At 37.9% G+C, this 12,062-nt stretch overlaps 1 protein-coding gene and 1 non-coding gene across 2 annotated transcripts in view; both read right to left on the bottom strand.

Moving 5' to 3' along the window:
* Positions 1-1,445: 1,445 nt before the first annotated feature.
* LOC125998375 (U6 spliceosomal RNA) lies at positions 1,446-1,552 on the bottom strand. The gene has a single exon (XR_007491960.1). It is a non-coding gene; the product is annotated as a U6 spliceosomal RNA (small nuclear RNA).
* An 8,543-nt stretch (positions 1,553-10,095) lies between these two features.
* THRB (thyroid hormone receptor beta) overlaps positions 10,096-12,062 on the bottom strand; it is a 395,989-nt gene continuing 394,022 nt past the window's right edge. The window contains exon 10 of the mRNA XM_049766061.1: positions 10,096-11,855. Coding sequence (XP_049622018.1) covers positions 11,614-11,855 — 242 coding nt within the window. The 3' untranslated portion in view covers positions 10,096-11,613. The remainder of the gene's footprint in view (positions 11,856-12,062) is intronic.

The following is a 12,062-nucleotide window of genomic DNA, read 5'->3' as shown; positions in this document are numbered from 1 at the left end:
CTTTCATACAGCTGACCTTGCTTCATATCCTGTCATTGCTTATGTTCTCCTGAGCACAACACCAGGAGAAAATCCTGAACACAGCCAGGTATGGGCCCCAAATTAAAATTGAACCAAGCATAATAGATTCCATGTCCATCCATGTATAGGAAAATTTTATGACTTCATCTCTCCTGACAGCTGTATAATATTCCATTGTGTATATGTGTCACAGTTTCTTTAGCCATTCATCTGTTGAAGGGCAGGTTGATTGTTTCCAGAATCTGGCTATTGTAAACAGCCCTGCAATGCAAATAAGTGTGAGGAAGGGATTTTGTATTGCATTTTTGAGTTCCTGGGGTATATCCCTAGGAGTGGTATAGCTGGATCATATAGGAGCTCAATTTCCAGTTGAAATAAGTGAGAGGGAGAGAGAAAGACACAGAATAGTTTCACTTATCTATGGGTTTTAATAAAAATAAGAGACACTATTGAAATAATTCCCAGAGATGAGGGCTGGAAGGACTGGCTCATGATATGAAGCTCACCACAAAGAGTGGTGAGTGCAGTTAGAGAAATAACTACACTGACAATTATGGTGACAATGTTAATGAATGAGGGAAGTATAAAACCTGTTTTGAATACAGGAGGGGGGGAGGGGCGAGATGGGGGCACTGGTGATGGGAATGTTGCACTGTGAAGGGGGATGTTCTTTTTTCTGACTGAAACCCAACTACAATCATGTTTGAATAATGGTGTTTAAATAAAGATATTATTTAAAATTAACAAAACTGAACAGAAACAATAAAATGTGTCCTCACAAAATAAAAGTAACTAAAAGAATAGAGGGATTTTAGTTGCCTTTTGAAAATGGGAGACAATCTCTAGTAGATGAATCCTTACTCCTTCATTTCCAGTTAAACTTATTCTGAGACACAATAGTTCCACTGGTTTTTAGAAGTTTTAACATAACACAAGTTTGTTGTGCTTGGAGTGGCCAATTTACAGATGAAACTTCTCTTTCTTTGCCTCTTTGTTTTAGCCTCCTTTTCCTGTGAGTAATATTATCCTTTATTAAGCTGTAGCACATAAGTTAACATGACATCCCTGACCATTCTGCCAATAAGTATTTCATCACTATATGCAACTAAATTCATTCCAAAGTATAACATGAATTAACTTCATCGAGAAACCCATGGATCCTCAGATCATAGTCAAAGATGTACATTCTACATTTAAGCAATTCTAGAAAGTTTTGTACTGAATATTTAATGTGTCAGAACTTGTATCCATATCCTAATGACAATCTTTTTCTAAAATATCCCGAGAATGTTTTATTTAAATATAAAATTTGTATAAGTTCTCATCTTAAGTCAGGGCAGCAAATTAACTTTGCCTTTTAACTCAATATTTTTTTTGGCATTTTCATCTTTATTCATGAGAATATCTGTAAACAACATTTTTTTTTGACTATGGAACGCTTCACGAATTTGCGTGCCATCCTTGTGCAGTGGCCATGATAATCTTCTCTGCATCGTTCCAATTTTAGTATATGTGCTGCCAAAGTGAGCAACTGTAAACAACATTTTATACAAGTCTTATGACTCTTTTTTATTATTAGAATTTTTCTGGTTTGTGATTAGCTCCACAACTTATATCAAATCATTAAAAATTACCTACTTTTGGGTTGTTAAAAATATACTTCTAATAGAAAAAATGTGTTTCTCGATGGAATATTTGTTTAAAACTTGCCGAAAGAAAGAATAATTTATCAGCACAGAAAAACTGTGTTTATTGGGATCCTATTGAGAGGCACAAAAGGTAAAAAAGAGACCAATATACAAGTTACACATTGTCCTTTGACTATGTAGGCATGGCTGGACTTAGAAAATACTATATTTTGAATATCTGAATGTATCTAGCCCAGGGAAAAAGTAAATGTGTGCTTCATTATATCTGAACTAGTCTCTTTCAGTAGTCAGGTAAGATGTAATCAGATACTTCCTTTGTCAAGTGCTTATTTGGCTTATGTCTTGCCAAATCCATTGAGTTTTCTTTGTGTTGCACTGCTGAAAATGAGTATGTAAGTATACATGGACATATGTTGATTTTGCTTCTTCACTGCTCCTCTCCTCTTCCCTTCTTTTATTATTATTATTATTATTATTATTATTATTATTATTATTATTATTATTATTATAAGGATGTGGGAAACCAGGCAATGTTCAGAGTGCCTGGGAGGCCTTGCCCTGGAAACATCAGCCTGATACAGACATAATGCTTGGGTCTTGAGATGCTGTTTGGCAATGCTTGGGAGCCATAGGGCCTATATTCGTTATGTGTAGGAGGTCATGCAGTTCCAGGAATCAAACTCTGGGCACTGAGCATGCAAGAAATGAACTTCAATATTTGAGTTATCAACTCTTTGAAATATCTTTTGATATTAGTAGAGTTCATCATCTCTTTTCCTCCAACTCAGATGCAGGATTTTTGAGGGTTAAATGAATATTCATCTCTTCCTCCTCATCACAGTGATTGGCTTAGGAATGGGCACCTGGTTCATTTTGGGCCCCTTATAATTATACTCAGAATTTTTACTGTACCTGTGAGTAAAACAAATTCTTCCCACTGGCTTGGACTTAAAGATTTAAGGCAAATCCTAGATTGGGTCCCACCACAAGATGAAAAGAGTGAAGTTGGCAAAAAGGGAACATCTGAGAGTTAAATCTACAAAAAAAGATAAAAGCTATGCCTGCTAATAGTACTGAGCATTCAGTTCTAGGCATGCTTGAGGTGAATATATTGAAACTGGTGAATATTTCTGAAATTAGTGAAATTGAGAGCTGAATTCAAGATAAAAAAAATCAACAAGCTGGGCCAGAGAGGTAGCATGGAGGTAAGGTGTTTGTCTTGCATGCAGAAGGATGTTGGTTCTAATCCTGGCATCCCATATGGTCCCCCGAAACTTCCAGGAGCGATTTCTGAGCGTAGAGCCAGGAGTAACCCCTGAGCTCTGCTGGGTGTGACCCAAAAACAAACAAACAAACAAAAATTAACGAGCTTTCTGGGCAGGGACAGTGTCTGTATTTTTCTTTTACTACAAAAACCTTACACTAAGGACAGTTTGAACCCCCTCTTAGTTTAGATGAAGGGAATATGTAATGTAATGTAATGTATTGTAATGTAATGTAATGTAGTGTAATGTAGTTGTAATATAAGGAACTAGATCACAAAGGTGTTTATTGATTACTATAGCTTCCACTAACTTGCAACCTATCTCCCTGTTTAAAAAATGTGTTCCCTTGTTTTTCTTTTACCTATAAAAATTACTTCTTGCATTCTCTGTTGCTGTACACCTACGTTGAATCCATATCTTTGTTATAGTACTAAGTATAGCAGTGAATATGTTCATAAATACTTTTAAATGATAAAATACCCAAAAGTTGGGGCTGGAGCAGTGGTGCAAGTGGTAGGGCATTTGTCTTGCACGCACTAACCTAGGACTAACCGCGGTTTGATCCCCCAGTGTCCCATATGGTCCCCCAAGCAAGGAGCGATTTCTGAGTGCATAGCCAGGAGTAGTCTCTGAGCATCATGAGGTGTGGCCCCAAAAGCAAGCAAGCAAGCAAGCAAGCAAGCAAGCAAGCAAGCAAGCAAGCAAGCAAGCAAGCAAGCAAGAAAACAGAAAAAACCCACTGATAACTATCATAACAATGTGAATAAATGTGGGAAGTAGAAAGCCTGTCTCAAATACAGGTGGGGGGGAGTGTGTGTGGAGGAGGGAGATTTGGGGCATTGGTGATGGGCATGTTGCACTGGTGAAGGTGGGTGTCTTTTTAATTTATTTTTAATTTTACTTTTTTATATTTTTATTGTGGTAAAGTGAATTACAAATCTTTCACAGTAATATTTAAGGCACATAGTGACAATAAAGGAGGGGCATTCCCACCACCAGTGTTGTCCTCCCTCCATCCCTGTTTCCAGCATGCATCCCACATCTCCCTCCTTTACCCACCATAATGCAGGTGGAACTTTACCCCACTTGTACAGCTTGTTGTAGATTGGGTTTTGATTCTGTTGTCATTGATTTTGGATTTGGTATTCAAGTCTGATAATTTTTTATTTCCAACAAATGAACATATGACTCTCTGGTCTTGGTACCATGGGGGTGGGGTGGGGCGGAAAGGCAAACCAAAAAGAGAAAAACTAGGAGGAGTCCATCTAGGTGTTATATATATCTATTTAGAAGAAGGAAGGGAAAAAGAAGAAAAAGGTAACAAAACAAAACAAAAACAAAAAACAATAAGGGAGTAACAACAAAAGTACAAAAAGAATAAGAAATGAATAAACCAAAAAACAAAACCTCAGCTATGACAAAAAGCAAAACAAACAAAACAAAAGCAAACAAAAAATAAACAGACCAGCAATTTCTTAAAAGGGTTGTGTTTCTTCTTCTTCTTCTTCTTCTTCTTCTTCTTCTTCTTCTTCTTCTTCTTCTTCTTCTTCTTCTTCTTCTTCTTCTTCTTCTTCTTCTTCTTCTTCTTCTTTCATACTCACTCATTTACAACACCCCTAGGTCTTTTTATCATGCCAGGAAACTTTCCACTCAGATGTGGGTGATGACATCAAGGTGAGTGTTTTTTATATGATTGAAACCCAACTACAATCATTTTTGTATATATATATGTATATATACATATATATAAATACCCAAAAGTGGAATTTCTGGGCATATATCAACTCAATTTTAAGTTAAGATGCCTAAATTCTAGACTAAGTTTAGATCCTCAAATTTAAAGTAGATACCCAAAATGGAATTTCTGGGTTATATGGAAGCTCAATTCTAAGTTTACTGAGGACTTTCTATGTCATTTTTCCATTGGGGTTGAACCAGACAACATTCTCACTAGCAGAAGAAGACTACAATAGCCAAGATATGGAGTCAATGTAGGTGTCAAATGACAGATGTATTATGAAAATGGAATACTATGAAGCTGCAAGGAGCAATACAATCATGTTATTTGCTGTAACATGGTTGGAACTGGAAGATATACTGAGTGAAGAAGAAGAAGAAAGACAAAGACAGGATGATTTCACTATCTGTGATATACAGAAGAATAGAATAAGGAAATGTAATGTAGTAAGAAGGGAAAGCCTAGCTCACTCTTGACCCCAGGGCTTAAGGAAGAGGACAGAGAAGAAAATAAATAAAGGCAGGGAAGAAGAAGATGAGAAAGGGAAGTAATGAAGAAATAGAGATCCAGGCTTCAGTTATATTGGTGACATGGGAATATAAATATAGCTATAAATTTAAAGCATACACTCAACACTAAAAACATGAGACCTAAACTGCAATTAAAATCTTTGTCTTCCGGGCCGGGCGGTGGCGCTAAAGGTAAGGTGCCTGCCTTGCCTGCGCTAACCTTGGACGGACCGCGGTTCGATCCCCCGGTGTCCCATATGGTCCCCCAAGCCAGGAGCAACTTCTGAGCACATAGCCAGGAGTAACCCCTGAGCGTTACCGGGTGTGGCCCAAAAACCAAAAAAAAAAAAAAAAATCTTTGTCTTCCAAAGTGGCAGTGAGTATGAAAACACTGGAGATGGGAGTTAATACTGGTGGTGGGGTTGACTTTGAAATATATGCCTAAAACTCATCCACCAATAACTTTTACGTTTGGTTCTTTATTTTATTTTTTAAAATGACCCATTTATTGTCAAAAGAAACAAAGAAATAATTCTTATTCATATTAATTTCCTACCTGTTTAATTGGTAAAGTTCTATTGTGAAATGATTTGGTTTTCCTGGAGTTTTGGATATTTCCACTTTGGCTATGTCCACTGAAACTTAATGAAGAAAATGGGTCATCTAAAATAACAGTAGATACAGTGAAAGCCCTTCAACAGCATCATAAGTTAAAAAATATTCTTCTTGCAGGCAAGACATCTATTTTGAGGACTTGAGCCTAATGTTTGCCAACCTTTTGGCTTGCTGTCAATAAAAATCTTTATCAACCCATCACCATGTCTCTTGATTGACTGACTTTCCAGTAGTCATAGAGCTGGACCTTTATAGTTACAATCTTTCTGAATTTTGCAAATAGCACCATCAGTAAATCCCCTCATGTTAATCCCTTATGGTTGGTTAGCTTAGATTTTTCTTTCTTCTTACTTTTTTTAGTCATTTCCTTCTGTGTTCAGGGCTCACTTTTGGTTCTGAGTTCAAGAATCATTTAGGGGATCAGATCTTGCACATGGATCCCACATGTGCAAGGCAGGCATCTTACCAACTGTATTATCTCTTGAATCTTTAACTTACCTTTCAACTTAACTAACTTTGAGTTTGACTTAGTTTTTTGTTCCTTGTTGTTCAAACAGTATTAATGTTGAGCATCAAAATAAAGGTTGGTATCAGATGTTAGTATAATTCTATTAATAATATTCTACAAGTTTCTGAAAAGGACAAATATAGTTCTTTTTTTGTTGTTTGTTTGGTTTTTGTGTCACATCTGGCAATGCTCAGGGGTTACTCCTGGCTCTGCACTCAGAGATTGCCCCTGGCAGGCTCGGGGGACCATATGGGATGCTAAGAATCGAACCAGGGTCTGTCCTGTGTTGGCTGCGTGCAAGGCAAACACCTTACCACTGTGATATTGCTCTGGCCTCAAATATAGTTCTTGACTTTTTCTTTTAATTTCATGACTTCTTTCAAAGAGGTAATCTTCCATTAGCCTCTCCTCTGCTACCTTTATAAGTGAGTTTGCTTTTATAGTGTTTATGAAACAAATGACCGTCCTTTCAGGAGTAGCAAAAGTGAGAAGAGTAGGCAACCTTGTGCCAATTTCGAAGAGTATAATATATATTTTTTTTTTGGGCCACACCCTGTGACGCTCAGGGGTTATTCCTGGCTATGCGCTCAGAAGTTGCTCCTGGCTTCTTGGGGGACCATATGGGACGCCGGGGGATCGAACCGCGGTCCGTCCTAGGCTAGCGCAGGCAAGGCAGGCACCTTACCTCCAGCGCCACCGCCCGACCCTCGAAGAGTATAATATTTAAAGAAAGAGACAGGAACGTATATTCGTTATAAGCTTATCTTTTTTTCTTTCTTAGAGTTGAAGCTTATGAGTTTATCTATGCCCACTATATTCATAATTACAATTTAATATCTGCATACAAAAGCTATGTAAAAATCCATTTTCCCAAATATACAAATTTTCTTTTTGTATAGTTCAAAACATTTTGATCACAGATTTCAACAGGTTTAGGCGAAAAAAAAATATTACCAATCTAGCAATATCACTTAACACTGTTTGCAAAACACAAATCTTCCTAAGACTGTAAATTGTTTCCTATTCTCTAGTATTCTTTCGATTCTCAGGGCATGAAAACATTGTGTGTAGGGGAGTGGGATGTTTTCTCTAAAGAAAGCCTGGAGAACTAATTTGGTTCTAGAATCAAATGAGAAATGCCAAGTTAATTAGGGAGAACCCAAAAGAAAGAAGTGGTATCACATCAGCCCATTCATGCCCTGACAGCTTCTATATAAACAATACATGCATAATTAAATAAAGTGTCTTCTTTTTCTTCCATTGTGCTCCATAATTTACATGAATATTTTCCACATCCTGAGGACAGAATTTTATTTGATTGTCTTGTGCATAAGGTGGGTCAGCTTTAACTGTGCAACAGAAAGTCACAAACAGAATTTTACCTGCATGATATTACTCTGAAGGCGGCATTAATTAATGTGGAAAACACTAGGAATGCACACGTTTTGCATTTGCAAACATTTATACAGCACAGTAAAAATTCTGTGATAAGGCCAAACCTTTTTCCCCTCTGTTATTTGTGTGTGTTTTAAATGTTTTATTTTAATATTATTATTATTCTTTAAAGATTTAAAGTAAAATGTTCAAGTGTAAAAAATACACACCGGGCAAATCCTTACCTGGATAATAAATATCTACATCACAGTACAATAAAATTTCTTCTCTATAAAATTTAAATATGGATTATAGTCTATCACTACCAAAAGAAACACTAGGCTAGTATTTCCATATTATTAAAACAACAGGAAAAATTACAAGCTTATTCGAGAACCTGATGCCATGACAGGGCAGAGATTCAAATGACAGGAACCATTCCCTTCTCTCTTGAAGAGGAATGGTGGCTGGGGTTATTCAATTGATGAAAAAGGATCAGCCTTATAAATGCTGGCTACATTTCAAAAAACCGTAAGTTTGGTTGATAATTTATGACTCATGCAGCGAAAGGTCAATAGAACATGAATAGGTTAGAGCTCCATAGAATCAAAATGTATCACTGACAATGACATGCTCCGAGGGCACTCCTGGGGAGGTTGAGTCTAGGGGGCTTAGTGTTGAGGAGAAGCATCAGCTCCCCAACTGTTGAGGGCTGAGAATTCCCTTGCTAGAACAGAGCTGGGCCTGGTGGGCCACATTGATGACTGCGCTGCAACAGATGATGTGTCCCTCGAGGAAGGCAAGAGGCTTCTCCAGATTGAGGCCTCAACACAAGCGCATCATTGGGGTTGAGATTCATTGGACTAGAAAAAGCTCAGAAGGCGGCACATGGTGTTTTGAGCAGATTCATAAAGAAGAAAACATCTTTTTTTTTTTGTTTGATTTTTAAAAACTTTTCTGGAAATACTGCACGTTTGACTTGAAGAGCAAAGTACACTTGAAGGTCACTCACAAATTCACAGAGACACACATACTCACATCACTCATCCCTAAAAGTGAAGTGATATATAAATAGGAATCCCAGTTTACAATGACAATGCTTTCCTTTAGACTGGGATGTTGCCCCATAGTGGGGGGTTTTCAATCAGATCCACACTTGATTTGTAAGTCTGGACAATATAAGAAACACTAAAAAATTTCAGAGCAAATCCCTGCTAAGTGAGTTTTATGAGCTGGAGTTTTGAGATGCACAAATTACACCGATCACTTACAGAGGAACAAGTTCATTCACTTTTACCACTGGGTTCACAATCTTTTGAGCCCTTAGAGTCTTTCCTTTAACCTGAAGTACTTAAGGCTTGTTTTCCTCCTTACAAAGTAGCCAGCCTGCAGTAAGTTTTTTTTTTTTTTTTTTTCTTACATCATGAGTTTTCCTGTTTAAGGCAATCATTTGAGAAGTCTTGGTTCAACGCTGTTTGCTTGGGACTGGCTGGCTGGGTGTAGATATACTGTACTGTGTGGCCAATGCCCTACTATGGCTAGTCCCCAAAGCCATTTTATTTTGCTTTAGGTAGGCTCTGAAGTTAACATGTGCCTGAAATATCAGGATTTCTGACAAACACATCAAGGGAATCTTTTCTGGGGAAGGTTTGATGCCCCCAAGAGTCCATGTACCCTTCTAGTACCTGGCTGGACTTGTCATCCTTGCATTCCCTCCTGAGGAAAACTAGCCTCACATAGCAGAGCTACTCTTGGATTAAGTTTTTTATGTCTCAGAGCAGTTTTCTAAGGAGATCAACAGAGGGAGCAGAGGTTAATATCTTGGCAAAGCAAGGATTTAAGGAAAGTGTCTAAAGGCTGCTAGGGAAAACAAAACTAGGAAAGAAAAAGTAAACTATGTATTCAGGAACTTCATGTCTATCATTTTCATCTCTTCATCTACTTCCTTTCTCTGGTTAGAATATTCTATATAGTTATGATCTTGATTTCTTTTCCCCAGAAGCCAGTTCAATGACTTTAGCAATATTAAGCATAGAAATTTCCACCTGGGTTATTTCCAGTTACATTTGGGGTTTTTAAATGCTGTTCCTCTTCTTTTTCCATGGTCATCCTGCCTTCCTTAAAATAATTGACTAGCAGTAAGTCAAATTGTTATTATGATGCAATACCAGATATACTTTCATTTACTGTGAATTAGGACATCATTTGTCTAAAAAATTAGAATATGAAAAAAATCAAAAGAATAGTATTATTTCTCCTAAAAGTCATACAATATTAAAAGTTAGGAGGGTTTTAGAGTTTCATGACTTACTCACTAGGTGAGAAAACCTAGATTCAAAGTCAAAAATCTATCATTTGACAGAATACGTATTTAAACTCAGGTGTACTGAGTACATATTCTATCAAACTAAAAAATATTAGTTCACTTGGTCTTAATGGTGTATTTCATTCCTTTGTATTTTAGGTAAATCCTACCAATATGGCTTATTTTCCCCAATATTTCCAGGGTAAGGCAGTACAAGGCAGGCAAAGGAATAATTTATGACTACTATGCCAGTGAGGAACAAGATACATTCAGTTGCATGGGTACATTCTTTGCCAATTTCCTGGCATTGAAGCAATGAGGTCTCACCATTGGTTTTCTGTGCACAAGCTGTTCTAGAGTTTGCCACTGGGAAAGCTCGGTCAGGTAAGGAAGGTAGGTGAGTGAGGATTTGTGTATACTGTCTGCTGGTATATTCTCTGGAATATCTGCCTGGGGGATGCTAGAATGGGTCAGCAGCCAGATCAGTCTTTGTTTAGTGCGAGCTGAGCCTTAGACATAGAGGAAAAGGGAAAAGAGGCAATCTTTGTGAGCTTTAGAATCTAAGAAGGGAGCATCTTTAAGCCAGTATATGAAAAGGGCCCTTGAAAAATGGGACTTCCTTCAACTAGAAATGTAATGGCACTAGTCTTACCTCCAGAATAAGACTCAAATTAAAGCTTGTTCTCTCCATGATTAGAAGATTTAATCCATGGGGAAATCTGTCAGCTCAACAGAGATGCAATCAGAATAAATAACTTCAGGAAACTTGGGAGGTGATGGAGCAGATGTCATTAAAAAGTGACAACCCTCTGTAAATAGGTTTGATTTCTGTGAAACTTTTCTCTGAGCTTAAGTTGGAAGAAGACTTCCTACTATGGAGTAATACTATGTGAACTGTGGGAAACTGTTGAGTCATTGACATTGTTGAAGAGTTCTAATTTCTTGGGGGCTCACTGAAGAAAAATCTTTCTCCTGTTTGGCTTTAAGTCAGTCAAAAACCTGCATGTCTTTGAGTCATACTATTGGGTAACTCGAATTAAATCAGAGGATTACAAAAATGACAGTGAAGAGACATCTTAGTTTCTGGGAAAAATATTTCTGTACATTCCATGCTATGTATGAGAGAATATAATGTGCTGAATACAGCATATTTTTTAGGTAAAAATGTGTTCAGACCTTTTTCTAAAATGCTAAAAGCCACCTCTCACCCTGTGAAACATCAGGAATGGATCAAGAGGACTATATCATCTCAGTTTTAAGGCTTCTTCCATCTTCTGCCTTTCCATTATGCGTACTTGAGTCTCTGACCAGGGACAGATGGGAGCTGGTGATGACTTGGTGCTGGTGAATAAATGATTGTCCCCACTCCACCTCAACAACTTTCAAAGCATTCACATCAAAAGGACTGGAGAACGAACAAATGCAACAGTTAAAAGTACTTGCATTCAAGGGGCAATTTCACCTCTGTCTGTGCCCAGGATGACTTCATCATGATGTCCCCTCATCTCCCAACCCCAATCAAACAACCCCTCACAACACAAAGAAACAAAAGAACAGAGAAGAGTGAGGCAATGGAATGAAATGGCGCCCAACAATGTGGTAGGAACTGTGAGAATCAGTTGGGTGTGTCTAATCCTCGAATACTTCCAGGAACAAAGGAGGGAAGAGTTCTGTTGGGCACTCCACCTTCATGTGTAGGAAGCGGCTGGCATGGCAGGCTCCAATCATCCGCAGGTCTGTCACCTTCATCAGGAGCTTTGGCCAAAAGTGTGTTACATGGTGTTTCCGATAATTAATATAGTGTTCAAAAGCCAGCAGGAAACTATCTTGGTATTTTTCTATTCTCTCAACACAGGCGAGCCCTGGGCGGTCTGGAGAGGGGGGAGGAAAGAATACAGATGTTAATTTTTTTGGTTTGTTTGTTTTTGGGTCATATCCAGTGGTGCTTAAGGGTTACTCCTCCATACAGGAATCACTTCTGCCAATGCTTGGGAGACCATATGGGATGCCAGGGATCAGCGTCCTGCAAGGCAAGTAACTTGTCTGCTATACTAGTACTCCAGTCCCAGATGTTAATT

The sequence above is a fragment of the Suncus etruscus genome, chromosome 20 (genome assembly GCF_024139225.1).
Source record: "Suncus etruscus isolate mSunEtr1 chromosome 20, mSunEtr1.pri.cur, whole genome shotgun sequence".
Taxonomy (NCBI): domain Eukaryota; kingdom Metazoa; phylum Chordata; class Mammalia; order Eulipotyphla; family Soricidae; genus Suncus; species Suncus etruscus.
Note: the sequence above shows the minus strand (reverse complement) of the source record. Positions and strands in the feature narration are given on the sequence as shown.